This window comes from Magallana gigas, chromosome 1, assembly GCF_963853765.1.
Source record: "Magallana gigas chromosome 1, xbMagGiga1.1, whole genome shotgun sequence".
Classification (NCBI taxonomy): Eukaryota; Metazoa; Mollusca; class Bivalvia; order Ostreida; family Ostreidae; genus Magallana; species Magallana gigas.
Window position 1 is genome coordinate 69866885 of NC_088853.1, and position 17358 is coordinate 69884242.

A 17358-nucleotide genomic window follows, 5' to 3' on the forward strand; every position below is an offset into this window, starting at 1 on the left:
TCAAATCTCTCAACTCAATCCTCAACTCAAATCCTGTAAAGAAAAGTGCATTAACTTGAGGTCAAACCTCAGATTTGAGGCTGAGTATTGACTTGAGGAAAATCGGTGACGACAGGGTCTTGTATTGTATGGACAACACATAGAGTAAAATTATTAAGTATTGTGATTTTAACATTGGTTGAGCGTAGTTACCTGAACAAGTCCTGTGAGGTTACATCAATGATTGACCGTATACAGCCAAAGAATAAATCGGGCTTTTGCGTTAAAGCGATATCATCACCAGAAAACAAATTGGATATTGAAAATAGAAATATGTTAACTATTGAATGGTTTAATTTTAGTGCAATTTATGTGTCGCAATTTGCAAGCAGTTGTTTTGTCAGACACCTTGTAGAAATTAATGGAAACTATGCATGCATACATTAGCGTTCTTATTCACTGTTCCTAATAAGCAAAACTAATTGACGTTTATTTTCATTTATCTAATATCTTAGTTTGTTGTATGTTTTTATTAGGTCTTTTTGTATTTTGGTGTTTATTCTTAGCTCAGTCAACCTTAGATATGTTCTAATAAAGTAAGGTAATCGATTTATGAATTTTTTTTACTTTAATAGGTTTATCAAGAAATTGGGCAAAAGTATCAAAAGATACTATGTTTTCAGGAACTTTTGACACGAAAGAATTTATGATGAGATTAAGATGGTCATTACTACTTCAATGTATCTCGATCTGCGATGGTGCTACAGACTAGATCAAAAATTAACTTTAAGGCCAGTAACCATGTTCTTTACAATACATGTAATACATCTTTACCCCTACGTTACTACATTTTATATCCTTTTGTAACTATTTCCTCTGTAACTCATGTAACATAATTTGTTTTAAATGAAATAAATGAACTTGGACTTTTTTTTTAATGAAATAATTGAACTTGGACTTGAATTAGTTGTGAATGCCTCTTATCTTAATGATGAATTAATTATATAAAAGGAGCTCTCAAGAAAAGAAAACACCCAGAGGAATTCAAAGTTAAAACACTTCTTGTATTTGTAGACAATAAGTCAATGGATCAAGCTCTGATGGATACAAAAATTTAAAATAATTCCCATGAAAAACAACCATCCAAATCTGTGAGCATCATTTCATGTTGTTAAATGGAGAACATGAGAAAAATAAACACCGCTCTAGTAATTCATAAGTAAATAAAACAAAACCTAAGTACATTGTTTCGATTGAGGTCAATGTGCATTTTCGAGCATTGACAAACAGACCGTCGCCGGATGAGTAATCTGGACAAGCATGCGCATCATCTATCTACCAATATCTGGTGAGATGTTCTCGTTTTTTGTTTTTGTTGTGTTTTGTTAGTTGGGTTCTTTTTTAATGGGGGGGGGGGGGAGGGAGGAGGGTACTGTTAAGGAGAAAAAAACCCTAAAATTTTAAGTATTTTTCTAAAAAAAAAATTCTTGACTTATAAGTTATCTCGAATCGTTTACCTGCATTCCAATTAATGGTTATTTGGTTATATTGGTTATTAAGCAATATAATATCTCTATCAAGATAATACCTATGGAAAAAAAATTGACTTCAATTTCATAATTAATCTAAATGTTAAATCACACTTCTAAAAAGGAATGATTGTTTTAATTTTGACAGATGAATTGTTACTGGTATCGAGAAGAAATTAGCAAGAGTGCCAATGTTAATATAAATAGCACAAAAAACGAACAGTTAAAGTTTCTGCTATACCAAATACTTACACAAAGAGCCATGTCTTGTATTTGAAATTCAATGTAATGTTGATTTTTTTTCTACGAGACAATCATACTTTTGTTAATACCCGCTTACAAAATTTTATCAAAAGCATGAGAGAGAGAGAGAGAGAGAGAGAGAGAGAGAGAGAGAGAGAGAGATTGCCAATCTTAAATACAACATACACAATATGAATAAAGACATATAAAAAAAAGCCCCGTTTCAGTAATTGTTTGATAAAACACTTTGAATATATCAATTCATTGACTATTGGGATATATTATAGAGTATTTATCTGAAAATCTGTAAAGTAGTAGTGAACCATAGCAACAGTATTAAAGGTTTGTTGATAATGCAAAGCCTTATCAAACATTTTGCTGTTACAACTGTTCTTTTATATATAACCTCTTAAGTCATTTAGAAATGTTCTTTATTTCTTACATACATAGTTTATTCTTCCTGTGCAAACGGTATCATTCCACGCCTTTTTTGTGATCCAGTACATGGCGCAGTGTTCGTTTCTGTTACCATTGTTGGGTTCCCCTCTCATCCAGTTGCTGTAGCGAGGTCTGTGAGCATCAGACATGGTCACATATTGACCTTCTCTCTGAAGATCAGTCAGTCCCAGCCACACTCCAAATCCATAACCTGAAGTAGTTATTCAGAATTTGATTTGATGTGGTTCTATGAAAATTGGATATAAAATAGACAAATGTTCTCGTAATTTTCTTGAGAGACACACACACGCCCCTCTCTCTCTCTTTCTCTCTCTCTCTCTCTCTTTCTCTCTCTCTCTCTCTCTCTCTTACCTCTGACGCGACATTGTAAATCGACCCAGTTTTCTTCCTCTCTGCTTTGCAACTCTAAAAGTCGACCCCCATTGTTGTTACACATCACCTAAGTTTCGTTAAAAAGAACAGTTTAACATGGTATAACTGCTATACAGATGCTGTAGTAATTTATTGTATAAATGCACATATACACATATAATTTACAACGGACTTTAATAGATTGTCTTCAAACTACACTAAGTAAATATTGATTAAATGCGTAATATTAAGTTCATGAAAGAAACATAAAACACATTATCATGTCCTTGGAGTGCGATTTTGGTATTTACATACACTGCATGGTGTATAATTGTAATATACATGTATTATCTTACCATGGCGTCTTTAAATGTTGCTGTAGAATGTGAGAATTTGTAGCATTTCTTTCCAAATTGAACCCATCCTCTTTCGCATCGGATGAGTGATGCTTTAGAAATGCAAAACAAAATGGTACATGACTAAAACAAAACATATCAACTGGAGCGGATTACAAAAACTCTAAGGATGAATTTTACCTTCTGTTGACGCCAAAAACGCAATTATCAAAAGAAGAAGCTGACTTTTTGCGTTGTTCATTTTCAATGATACTGGTTCATCATATGTATTACTGTTGGCAATTTATAGGAATTAACTCGGTTAACGGTTATATTTGGTAGTAGGCTTGAGTGTAATTTATAGGCCTTCAATTGACAATTGGCATTGGCAGTTTCAAGTAAACCATATAAGTGTGATTCATTTTGATATGTCAGCAGTTTGAGAGTTTTCATTTATTGGCTCTATGAACAGGTGTTTCATAAAAAATCAGATTTAACCTGTGCCAGAAAACAAAAAGATAAATATAACGTAAATATATGGTAGCAGCAGATGTGCATCTTGGCTCATACGATGATATTTTGATTGTTAAATCCCTCCATATTGCCTTATTGGCACACAGCAATTTCAGTAGCGCCATGAATATTGTTACAGAAGAAACGGAGCGTTAGCAGTCAAGACAGAATGCATGGCCGTCTATGAAACGTCACATTGTTGTTTTAAACAGTTGCCCAAAGTCATATGGGAATTGAACATATTTTATTGTATAAAACATATACAACAGGATTAGAGACAATCACGAACAACTTCCGAGTTTTAAATATAATACTACACAACTGTAATTGAAAACTAACATTATATAGTAAGATGATGAAGTATAACATCAACATGTAACTATGAATATTTCGTGAATATATACACAAACGTCTAAACATAAGAAAAAATACAATAACTGTTATGTTTAAATTCTGTATGTAAAGCACTAACACACCAAAAGGTGTGTATCAACAATAGTCAATTCATTTAACCTTAGTATTCTATCCATTAATTTATATATTGGTCTTTTTTTTAAAAATTGTTCTAATGCTAGTGCATGACACAATTTTCAATAAAAACGGTAATTTTATTAAAAAAAAACTTGTACATCATACATATATATTTTGTTCAAATACATGTACCATCTTCCTAAGTCATGGGTTTCTGATCCGCACTCTCTCCGCACACTCCCCTTGTGGGGAACACAGTGGACCGAAAACGCTGGGCTAGCGAAGATGTACATGTACGTGTTTAAGGTCAATAACGATGATCAATCAGTCATTGAAACTCCCGTCTTAATTCGTAAACAGGACCGGAAAGAAAAGGCATATATATTGAGTATACACCTTATTTTTTCTTTACAAAAAGCAAAGATTTTTCTTAAATTTACATACAACAAATTAAATAAACATGGAGTTGCCCCCACTCCCCTCCCAACTTTTCTATGACCATGTAATATTGAATTGAAAATAAGAAACAGTGAAGTTGAAGTGAAAACACACACACACACGGATTAGGATTTTCAGGATTTTGGAAATTAACCTTTTCCCTTTTTTTTTTGCTTGTCAAGATTTTTTTGGATGAGTCTGCCCCCCCCCCCCCCCCCTACACTTTCAAAAACAATGCTACATGCCTGATGTTTAAGATTAATCCATGGCCATTTCTAAAAACAAAATTATCCTTATGTATTATTCCGGGAAATAATAACTTGTCCGATTTGCTTCTTTTTTTAGTCAGCTTTAAAAATGCACATGCGTGATCGGAAACCGCGGCATGTATGAGGCAGAAAGTAAACAATCGGCAACCAAGGATGTTTTCTGGTCGAAATTTGGTAAGTTTGTAATAAACGGGACGAGAGGACTCATATCATAACCTGTTGTTCACTTCATGGGCGGGCGAGGCTTGTCTTTGATCTCTAACTCTCAGCAGACGACATTGTTGTGATTCCTGTCTCAACACGCATTACAGTTCACCGACGGCTGCATCGTTTAATCAGAAATTCTCCTTTGTCGATGGCGTTGATAATTCATATTGAATGAAACAATTTTATTTTCATGTTATCATTAAATTAAGATATTTATTTGACTGGCATTAGACGTTATGTTCGAGAATCGACTTGTTGTATTCGGTGGTTTATTTTTCAATCGGTTCAACAAAAATATCTACATCTTTGTTATATAGTCTGTACCAAGTTCAACTGATATATTTGTATCACATTTTGCGTATATTAGTTTTTGTATCATGACCCCAAACCCTGGAACTACGTCAGGGAACTGACAGGTTCACTCCTGCCAAGTGAATACAGACAGGTTTGAGTACCAGATACCACAGGCACCTGGATTTTTATCAATCAGTCGCTTAATAAGTCATATATCAAAAAATTCTACCCCTACTATATAGTAGGGGTAGAATTTTTCGATATATGACTTAATATGTTTTACGGTGCGACCGTTGGGGCGAGCACAGCATGTGATCAAACAATGAATTATAATAAATTAATAAAATAAAATTAACAACGTGAAATTTAAATGCCAAAAAATAAAACATACCTATTTTTCAGTAAATTTTCATTATTCATAGTTTATAAGATTTGTTATAATTTATCTATTTATATGTAGAACAATAGTTTAATCTCAGATACAATGTTGTTAAATAATAAAGATTTTAATATATAAATATTCATTGCACTGCATCTCCTCTTTTAAAGTGATTGTGATTATGATTGATTGATTGATTGATTTCCCCCTTTTTTTGCAGTAGACATTTTTTCTTAAACTTACATATAAAACTTGACTCATCATAGAGCTCCCCCCATGCTAATTTTTTTTTCATTTTTGTCAATTTATACATAGAAAATCGACTTACCATGGATTTGCCCCTCCACTTAAAAAAAATAATTAATGTTTAATTTTATTTTTAGTTTACGCTTAAAAATATTTGCTTATCATGTTAAAAGAAGACCTTAATAATCACTCAAACTTTAAGGATTGGGAAATGCATATAAAAAAACAACCATTTGATATAACAGTTTGAACACAAATTGAACAGGATCTATATGGTACAACACAACATTGTTTTCATATGGATCTTTTTAGTATTAGTTTTAAACAGAATTTAAAAAAATAAAAAGTCAATAAATATAATGCTACCGTGAGCATGTTTATTTATCTTTCTTTTACCTTCGATCAATGTCCCCAAACCAATGGTGATCAAGCAAAGAAGCAGACTGCGTGGACTCTCCATTCCAGTGGTTCCGGTTTGTTAATTGGCAATTACAAACTGATGGCATTATATAGGAGTAAGGTAAATCAACTGCTATCGAATATCGGGCTTAAGTGTAATTTAATAGCATTTAACTGACAAAATGTAATATTGAATTTTTCGGGAAATTTTAAACCATAATTGTGTTGAGTTTTTATTCATTAGCAGTGTAGCATATGTCGCAAGGCGGTGAAGCATTATGTCATGGAGTAGACAAAGAAAACTATGAATAAAGTGTGTAACAATCAACATGTCACATTTATCAATATCCACCTTCTAAACAAACATACTTCGTGAGACTCATTTTGTAAAAAAAGTCATTTTGAGATATTTCTTAAGTTATAACCAAATTTCGTGTGTTTTATATAAAGGAAACAAAAGAAACGCGTTAATCAATAATATAAAGATATATTGTACACTGATCAAAGAACCCCTTTCAAACTAATTTTCCTGAACGTTTAAAATTTGTCATCTACAATAAGGGTTCTGCCTTGAGTAAATTTTAGGGTATAGTTCACATTTTTGGTAAGAAATATTGAAAATAGCTTACATTAAGATTGTATTCATTATTTTGTGTATATTTGATAAAAGATCATTAAAACCCATCTCCTGGCTGTAGGAATCAAAGTGTTTATATCACTTTTCTTTAATACCAATATATGGAGATTTTCTTGTTGATTTTATTAACAAAAATCAATGTTAACTGAAGTGCAATATATATAGAGATACATTTTTTTTGTTAGAAACATTGGCCACGAATAGTTGTGCCATTGATAATTTGATTTAAAATAAATTTACGCAAATTAATAACTTTAACATCTTTAAATGTGACACTTCCAATCAAAGTCGAGACGACGTCACAAATCCAAATTTCAAACTGTAACGTCGAATATCAACACGTATTTGATCAGGACTCAATGAATGTATTGCAATAAATGTTCTTTATGGAAAAATGATCAAGTTAAGGCACATTTCTGAATTTTAAATTGTAGTTTGGTTATCTAATCTTGACTTATTTGTACAAATACGTTGTAAATTGTTGAATTTGTATTTGTGCTTAATAAACTTGCTAATATAAACATTGTCCTTTAAGAATGATACTACAGATGATTCATTTGCTCAGCGAAATGTCCAATGTTTTTTGTGGTTTGTTTTTTTTTTATTTGTTTTTGTTGTTTTTTTTTTGTTTTTTGTTTTTTTGTTTTTTTTATTTATCGAATCTGTTATTCTGTTTGTTGAAAAATGAAGTATTCATTGTGTTCATCATTGGAATTGGAGTAAGGTAATTTACCACTTCTACATTTGTTCAAATAAGTGCATAGAGCAATGTTTCCTAAGTTAATTTTTGTGTCGTTAGATATTATGTAACAGGCTCCGATGATTCAATTTTTACTCATCAATAGAATACAGGTGTTTTATTGTGACAAATACCCGATCATGTTTGGCCCGTTGTTCTAGCACAAAAGTTGTTATTGATCTAATGCCAAATAATAGATCAGTATGCGACAGACAGATGCTCCTTACATTCAAATATTTAATAAACTACAACACAATAACAAAATTTAAAAGCACGCTCCCAATAAACAAGTATATTTTTACTATTGACAAGGAGAAATTTCACACATTGTTCTGTTGGCTTAAATAAAAGCTTCAAATGTTAGGTGTATCTTCTTTCATGGCAGTAGTGACAATAACAGCCACTTTCTTAGTATCCCTATTGAAAAGGACTCTTTGAATAATTTAAAGAACTTGCAATTTTTATAAATCTTAACATTTAATCATAACAAACACTAATACCAGTTATCAAAAGCTACTCAATAATCGAGAAGAGTAATAAAGAGGCTAACATATGCGTTGTCGTACGTCTTGTTGCAATACAAGTCAATGATACACTTGCATTTTTCTTATGCACAGAAATGCTTAAACGCGCGCTATATGGCTGGATGATATGATGTAGTATGTACATGGCCATATTAATAAAAGCTCAAGCGTATTTATTAAGACAAAACTAACATAACCCAGTTTGAAAGCAATAACTAATAGCAATAATATTTCATCACAATGCATTAAATTCCCAACGTGAAGAGCCTTCATTTCATTTCATCACCGCAATAACAGAACATCAACGGTAAATAGCATACTTGCTACAGTAATTTTAGCAACTTGACAGCTATGCATATTGTAACAAACATTCAAATCATGATAAGTTGTAAATAATTATCATTTTTTTTTGTTTTCTTTAAGCTGAACCAAATGCATTTTGTAATATTGCTTTGAGAAACGATACCTAAAAAGTGGGTGGATAAATAGTGGCGCATTTTTTTTTAAAGGGAATTGTAAAACGAAATGTCTTTATATTAAAAAAAAAATTACTGCAGATTTGTTCGCATGGGCTCAATTGAACAAGGTTAAAGGTTCTGTAAGTAAGTAAGAAAAGTAAATAAATGATTTGTTATAGTGACATGTGTATGTGTTTCGTAAGTAATAACAGAAACATGCATATTGTATAATAGCTTAAGGAATAAACATCCGGCCCATTGGAACTATAAGTCACTTTATAAACATGAAATTGTAAGTTTAACGCATTGCTATTTTGAATATGATAGATTGTCTGCATATAACAGCTGAATATAGGAATCTGGCAGTTTGTCGAGGAAAATTGGGTAAGAGAAAACTAGTGCAATCTGAGTCCGACATGTTTACTAATCGATTATTAAAGCCAATACTATTAAAAATTACAGTTCTATATATTGAGTAAGATGTACAATGTAATAAAAAAACGAAATTCATCTTCCATTGGTTCTTGTTATACATAACTTATTGTTTTCTTCCTCCCCCAACCCCCCTCCCCCCCCCCCCCCCCCCCCTAGATCGTTTTCAGTCTGATAAGAACATCACACCTAAATTGAGCCAGTATAGATCTTTGAGGTTTGGGCATGTCTATTTTAACGTATTTTTCTAAATTAAAATAACTTCTAAAACACTTGTCAGTTCTGAGCTTTGAAACACGTTGTAGTTCATTGTGCTAGTCATTCACAAATTTCTACTGAAGTTTGATCTCAATTAAAGACCTCTCGGTTAAAAAACATGTTGACATATAGATAGATTAAAAGTTTAACATGGTGTGACCACATCTGGTTATTTGATTTTTTTTTTCAAATCCAACTGGAATACTAATTTCGTACGTCTGCCATCACTCTTAAAAGGAAATAATTCCATAATCGTAACATGTTTAGTTGATGGCGATAGAATAAAGGGTGCCACTCACTGTCCATTAGAATCGCTAAACTCTTAGTAAACCGGTGCACTCCGAGAAAGTAATGCACGCCCATACATGTACGGATTCGATGCTGCACACTCCACTGCAGTAGTCTAGAGTTGGCGCAACTCTGCTTAGAAACATCTTTTTTACATGTACAATCTTATCTATTTGTTTAATTGTATTTTTGAAAAAAAAACATGTAAGGCCTCTGTGAAATTTTCTGTTTTAATTTTAAATGTAGCAAAATCAAAGAATAGCACTTCAAGATGCTTATAGGATGTAGTATAATCAAGACAACCCCCCTTCTCCCCGAATTTGCAAAATACATGATCACTTCTCTTTTACGAAAATGTACTTCTAGTACTTAAGATTTTAGAACGTTGATCCGAAGCAGCCATTTCCTACACCAGCCAGAAACAACATCAAGCATTGCATCCATGTCGCCCTCGTTTTCTGCAAGCAGTGCAATATATACTTCATACAGAAAAACGATCGATTGAATAGGGCGAATATGAATTTCACTGTTGAGATGTTTCAGTTGCATGGCGATGTCGTTGGTAAACATGGCATATAGTGTTGGAGAGAAATTATCATCTTGTCGCACTCCTGATCTATATTCAAACCAGTCTGTGTAATGATCACCCAGGCGTACACATGATTCGGTGTCACAATACGGAGATTTTAACGTGTGGTAAAATTGGCAATCCATTCCCTTTTTTAGTAAACAAAATTCCATCAACTATCTATAACCATATCAAATGACTTTTATAAATAGATTAAAGTAACAATTAGAGTTTTTATACTTTTATTATGCTGTTCAGAGTAAACACGTGATCATTCACTGCACAATGACTAGTAGGGTGTTGTCGTCTATTAGGCGACGCGTCTTTTGTTAAAAACACCTATAATTTCTAGCGACGACGGAGTGGAGGCTTATTCCATGATAATAAAAAGAAGAAGTGGGTCAGTGGACCAGTTTTTCAGTATCGGACATATAATAGATTTGCGCCATATTGCAGGCATTATCTTGGACCTTAAGAGGAGCATAACATCTTGTGTAAAACTTTTATAAAACTATCAGACTTTAGAACCTCATTTGGAAGTCTTCCTGATTTCCTCTTCGGTAATCTGGTAATTTAGTGAGACGTTTGATAAATACAAGGGGTCAAGCATATTACGTTGTTGTTGTTGCTTGTGTGTCAGAATGTGCGCTTTAAATCTGCATCGAAAGCATCGTTAATTGTAGGGTTATATAGTAAACTAAGTCTCTTTCTGAATTCCTCTTCTTTTTTTAAATTTTTCAAAGGAACTTACACTTGATAACTTTATATCAAAAGAATGTATAGTAACCTTCATTTAAAGTGTTATATAAACCAAAGACCTCGTTGAAAGATAATAATGCAATGCCTATTTTTTTAAGCAAAAAAAAAGTGTTTACGGAATCTGAACCCTGATATTAGATACATGTGTCTAAAATTGTCAATCTATAATAATTATATATTTGAATATTAACATACAGATTCATCGCAAAAATGTATTTTTAAAATTTCACAACAATTTAAAACCCTGTTTATGATTAATAATTGATGCATTCTAACAGTGTTAGTTCATCTTAAAGACATACATGCGAATTAAATGTAATAGGAAGCCGTGCTGAAATACATATTGTTGTTTTATTTTTAATGAATCGTAACATACAGGTACATTGCACGTATCGAGTTATTTTGTACAAATGAATGAAAAAATAACCGATAATTTATTATTATCGCTCGATTTTAAAGAAACAACATTTTTTTGGTTGATGGTTTCTATTTGTAGGTGAATGGATGTTTTCATTGAATACAGTTAAAGTTAAAACATATCTGACTTCTGTACACACTATGAAACAATTAAACTCTGTCATATTAATCGCTAATACATGTATTATTATTGCAAGAGTGCTCACACCTATTTATGATATAAACAGACAGAATCGATATTATTTTGATTTTGCACATTATTTTGTGGAACATTAACTATGTGCATTATTTTGAGGAACATTAACTATTCATCTACACATTCTTGTTATTTTATTTTTCACAAAGTCCAAGGGCCATAACTCTGTCGAAAATTGCATGATTGTACCCAATATCAAACTTGACCTAGATATTATCATGATAAACCTGTATACCACATTTCATTTCAATATGTTCATCCTCTGCGAAGAAAATGAGCGGAAACTGCAAAAAACTAGAATTTTTCTACGTCCAAGGGCCATAACTCTGTCGAAAATTGCTCGATCGTACCCAATATCGAACTTGACCTAGATATTATCATGATAAACCAATATACCAAATTTCATTTCAATATGTTCATCCTCTGCGAAGAAAATGAACGGAAACTGTTGGTGGACCGACCGACCGACCGACAGACAGCAGCAAAGCAATATGTCCTCCCTTCTTCGAAGGGAGGCATAAAAATTTACTATGATATATGTTGTACAATAAAATGGGAAAACCACAAACCCATTATTGACTTTTTAAGAGATTTTTTTAACCATTTCTTTAGGAATTCTATGTTGTATATCGTAAACATCTATTGAATAACTTTTCGGAAATTGTTTCCAACCTACTCTGAACAAAACTGAGGCTAATGAATAAAGACTTAACACATTTATGGTTTAAAATTACCCGAAAAATTCAATATTACACTTTGTCGGTTTAATGCTATTAAATTACACATAAGTCCTATATTCGATAGCAGCTTACCTACTTGATTCCTATAAAATGCCAACAGTCTGTTTTTAGGTCTCTTAACCTTTCAGGTGAAAGACCTTTTGTATTTCTTATGTTTTTTATTATTTTTTTCTTCTATTTTTTTTTTAGGGACAGCTTTTTTATTTCTAGAGATATTGAAACAATTTTTCTTTACGTTATTGACCATTTCAATTGTTGGCACCAAATGACCCTTTGCTTACACCAGATTACAGGTGTTTTAATGTGACAAATTGCCTATTACAGTTGGTCTATTGTTCTTACACAGTGGTATTTGTGGATCCTCTGCCGGAATGTTGATCAGTATCAGGAAGACAAATGCTCGTTACATTCAGATATCTAATAAACAACAAAACAATAAGAAATATTGAAATAAATGCCACACATGAACGTGTTTATCTTTTGCTATTGACAAGGTGATATTCTACTCATTGTTTTGTTAACTTAGTGAAACGCTTCAAATTTTAGGCGATCTTCCCCCATGGAAGAAGTGTCTTTGAAAGTCACTTTATTAGTTTCCTTTATGAAAAGTAATCTTTAAATACTACTTATAAAAAATACATTTCTTAAAAAGATATCTCAAAAATTGATCATTATAACCAATATTAATTGTTATGAAAAGTTACTCAGTAAATAAAAAGCTGTCTTCAGAAATATATAGACTCGAAAATCGGTTCATTAGAAAATTCCCCAGATACATCGTACTTTAAAAGATTTGTATAGGAGAGATTACTCTATGGGACAGAAATCCCCATCACTGTAAGTGAATGGCTGCATCATTGGTAATGTTGAAATGTAAAAGTAGGCAAGCGGCAAAAGTTGACCCGTTTTTCTTGTACAGGTACAATCATATGACTTTAAGGTTTTGAAGAATTGTGCATTGTAATACCGTTAAACCTTATGATTAACGAGCTGATTTAAACGAACACATCCCTTCTTAATAAATTCTAAAAGGATTGGGTTTCTTTCACTAAGTATGTCCATTTTCAGCAAAGTTCTTTTGCCGACCACATCAACAGCATGGTATAGAGCAATCTGGGTAGGCTGTAAAAAACACTGCAGATTCATAAAACAAAAACTAGTTGATGTAACGGAAACAATATTAGCACGACGGTTAACTAGGGGGTCGGAAGGTTTTTTGTTGTTGTTTTTTTGTGGTTATGAATTTGATCGATAAAGGGGGCGGGGGTTATTGGTTGACCCGGATAAGAGTTGAAATGAAGATATTCTACGATGTGTCCAATTACTCTTTCCTATAATTTTTCTTTCTTTTTCATGTGCAATTTTTTATACACATGTTGATACATTGTAATTAAGCAAATGAATTATGATTCAATGTTATACAGGGTGATTTTATGTATTTATGATAATCAATGAGTTAAATAGCAAACAGCAAATTCATAAAACCTTGTTCTTTTTTAATAAATTGGTAGATACAGGTGCAATTTAACGGTTAATTAATAGATGATGAAGATTTGTTTCTTTTGTACAAATAAATAAAAGAATAAAAATGACTTATAATAGCTATATTTTTTATCTACAATAATCTTTTTATGGGTGTAATCGTTTGCTTTTTGGTGTGATCTTTTTTTATGTATAAATGTTTATTTTAAACATATAAGTCCACTTTACTGAATATGGGACAATTAATACATTATCATCTAAATAGCTACTACTTGTAGCTTCTAGTGTAGCATTGCATTATTGTATTACATATACAGACAACGTAATTTTTTTTAAAATTATGCACATTTGCTTGAATACGAGGGTTGTCCCAAAATAATGTAGACAGGAAACATAATTTATAATTTGTTCACTGCAATTTCATTAGACTTCTATGTTTTCTTCAATGACCCTTTGGCAAACAATACTGAAAAATTGAAATCTGTTCTTTATTTATTTCTCGAGAAAATAAATAATTATTAACAACATGTTTTGTCAGGCGGTGCAATGCGCAATGTCGAAAATTTCCAGTTTTACGTTGTTGCTAAACCCTCCTCATCGTTTTACGATAACATTTACGTTTTATTTCCAAAAATGTCTTAGAAAAAATATTATCTTTGAACATGTACCCTGAGTGCATATTCAACATATATTTCTAGTTTTGTTATTTTTTTTAAATATTTGCTACGTACAAGCGATCTATCAGCTCCAACCTTGTCCTGTATTACTTGTTGTCTTAACGTCCATCTTACCGAAATGTGTCGATCTGCATTTTGACGTCCATTGATATCGTTCGGGGTTTCTTTTTTTCACTTATTACCTTCATACTTGTTCAAAAATTTTCAATGTTGTTTAACTAGTTATTCACAAAACGCATTTCTAATCAATTTTTTAATTTCATTTACTTCAATTGTACATTGTACAAAGCCGCTTAGGATTTATTTCATGGTTTTTACAAAATTATATCAGTTACTGCTGCGCCGCCTTAAACGCTGACATCGTAATTTTATTACGAGTTAACTTTTCAACTTGTCACAAAACGCACTATATAATATTTAAAAGTTTTGTTATAGTCAACACATTTTCTGAGTGAATAATAGAATTATTATCAAATATCAATGTATGTTTTATTTGAATTTTTCATTCAAAAAGTACTTTTCCTCGCAATTTTCATTTCATTATGTTTATAACTTTTTGTTTTGACATTGCGCCGCATGTCGAATTTCTGATCTAACATGCTTTCATTTCACTAATTAAATCTTAAACAATATTTGATTTTAAAACATTATTTGAATGCAAATTTCTTGAACCCTTTGTGGCACAAATTTCATCTTCCTTTGTCTTCGATTAACTGAATAACGCCACTTGTCTACGCTATTTTGGGACAACCCTCGTACTGTAAAAATGCCATTCTTGATACTAGTCAATCATAATAGTAAATAATTTACACATTCTTTTTATTTCTCACAGACATAGTATGCTTTTTTTGTACAAATCCAATCATTCCAACCTCCTAATGAGGTCCAGTAGCTAACACAATTTTCGTTCCCAGCATTGTCAGGTTGTCCGCGTATCCAGTTGCTATAGCGAGGTTTGCGTGCATCAGATAAGGAGAGAAATTGCCCTTCTTCCTTAATGTAACTCACTCCAAGCCACACTCCAGGTTTATAACCTGTGATTAAAATACCGGAATTTAAATTCCAAACGTACCATCTTCTTTGTTTTATTTTCACTCATCAAACAAGTGAAAATATCAATTACGACAAAATATTAAAGTGACTAATAATTCAATGAACCTTTAGCATCGCAAGACGATCAATGTGCAAGTAACTTGATCGCATGCATGCCTTTATTGAGAATAAGTATATTGATAGAATCTCTCTCTCTCTCTTTCTCTCTCTCTCTCTTTCTCTCTCTCTCACTCTCTCTCTCTCTGTGCTTTTCTCTTAGTGTTTTGTTGTATAAGGATGTGTGTAGTTCACATTCAATGTGAATATAACTTAACGATCTACAAAATATATTTCAGCTTGGTCTATGCGGTTTTCCCCAGCATGGATATGGCGTGAATGTTATCTAGCTATCTAATTGATTGTAACCACATACATTGTGTAATATTTTGCTTTACCTCTGACGTGGCAGTGTAAATCCAACCAGCTTTCCTCCCATTTGCTTTTCAACTCCAGAAGTCTTCCCCCATAGGCGTTACAGATTATCTTTTGTAGAAACAATGTTAACCATGATAAAAATGACATTTCCTCTCTTCATTTCAGTATACTGCCATGCTGTTAATTGTCTTCTTCACACTACATGGCTAACATTCTTTTATCCTACACTTAGTGTCATAAAAATAAATATATAGTACATGTATAGTGCAGATTAAGAGTGTACTAAATGTAAATATTTCAGTTTGAAAAACATTTTTTATTACTTAAATTTTAAGAAAATAAGACAGTTGAACACAATATTTTCTAATTAAGACATATATACCGTAAAATAATAATACACAAAACATAAACACAAGTGCATGTCAAAAATTCTGAAACAAAAAGTACTAACATGTATACACACAAACTGTTTTTGATTTGACAAAACAGTTTGAAAGCACTGACAAAATAAACTGCATATTTCCATAATCGATATGAAGACTTCCTGATTTCTAAATATAAATTTGGGTCTTTGTGTTGTCTAAAATTAGAACAGAAGCACCCAGCCACCCACGTCTTGACTTTTTTGCAATAATAGTTGTCTGGTTAAATACGGAAAAAACAGCGGAGCTCCAAACACAATACACGTAATAGACAAAAGTAAACTAAACAAAATACTATCATCTTACCATAGCATCTTTGAAAGTCGCTGTCGATGATGAGAATTTATAGCAGTTCCTTCCAAATGGAACCCATCCTTTTTCGCATCTATTCAGAAATGCTTTTAAAATGTGAAAAGAAAAATTAAATATACACTCAAACTTTTTTGAGATATTTTTTAATACATGTTAAAAATAAATAAACATGCAGCATGGCTATTCCAACGTGAATTGATTAAGATTGCTCAAGACAACATTACATTTTTTTGTTTCATTTATTAAGTATTTTTTATTTTAAACACTATTTCACAAATAAACGAATCTATAAAAAAAAAAAAACCTAAGTAGACATGTGCAATTTTTTTACCTTCAATCGATGCCCCAAAACCAATAATGATCAAACTGATGTACATAAGCAAACTTCTTGGAGTCGTCATTTCAAAGGCTGACGGTTTGTCTATCAACATGTACAGACTGTTGGCATTATATATGATTTAAGAAGGAAATGTGTTATCGAATATCGGTCTTATGTGTAATATAATAGCATTAAACCTACCAAATGTTGTATAGATATTTACAGGTAATTTCAAACGATAATTGTATTTATTTATTCTTTAGCAACGTAACATATGTCGCAAGGCGGGGAGGCATCCTGTCATGAATTAGACAAAGAAAACTATGAATAAGGTATGTAACAATCAACATGTCACATTTATCAATATCCACATAGCAGTCATTTTAAGATTAAACGTTAAGTTATTAACAAATTTCATGCGTTTTTGCTACATTGTACACTGATCACTTTTAAGATAAGTAATTACATCACAATATTTAGTGGTAAGGTAGAAACATTACGGTAAAATGAGTGGTTTCTTTTGATTCTTAAAATCGGCATTTGTTTAAATC

The 17358-nt window shown here is 32.0% G+C and overlaps 1 protein-coding gene across 3 annotated transcripts; it reads right to left on the reverse strand.

Moving 5' to 3' along the window:
- Nucleotides 1–2165: 2165 nt before the first annotated feature.
- Nucleotides 2166–6215, reverse strand: LOC117686832 (perlucin-like protein). Of its 3 annotated transcripts, XM_034462622.2 has the most exons (5): nucleotides 6110–6215; nucleotides 5796–5813; nucleotides 2918–3009; nucleotides 2562–2649; nucleotides 2166–2400 (listed from the first exon to the last, which is right to left on the reverse strand). In XM_034462622.2, the coding sequence occupies exons 1-5, from the start codon at nucleotides 6171–6173 to the stop codon at nucleotides 2183–2185; spliced, it is 480 nt and encodes a 159-aa protein (XP_034318513.2). In that variant the 5' UTR covers nucleotides 6174–6215; the 3' UTR covers nucleotides 2166–2182. The 3 variants fall into 3 exon arrangements, with proteins under 3 accessions (XP_034318513.2, XP_034318514.2, XP_034318515.2); XM_034462623.2 differs by lacking the exon at nucleotides 5796–5813 and having other exon boundaries at nucleotides 6110–6214; XM_034462624.2 differs by lacking the exons at nucleotides 5796–5813; nucleotides 6110–6215 and adding an exon at nucleotides 3098–3174.
- Nucleotides 6216–17358: the final 11143 nt, after the last annotated feature.

What these genes read in the sequence shown, in the direction of transcription:
- LOC117686832 (XM_034462622.2), bottom strand. Translation starts at nt 6,173, where the DNA reads ATGGAGAGTCCACGCAGTCTGCTTCTTTGCTTGATCACCATTGGTTTG. An exon ending in CAACATTTAAAGACGCCATG is followed by an intron (nt 2,650 to 2,917) that starts GTAAGATAATAC and finishes AACGAAACTTAG; the next exon opens with GTGATGTGTAACAACAATGG. An exon ending in TTTACAATGTCGCGTCAGAG is followed by an intron (nt 2,401 to 2,561) that starts GTAAGAGAGAGA and finishes TAACTACTTCAG; the next exon opens with GTTATGGATTTGGAGTGTGG.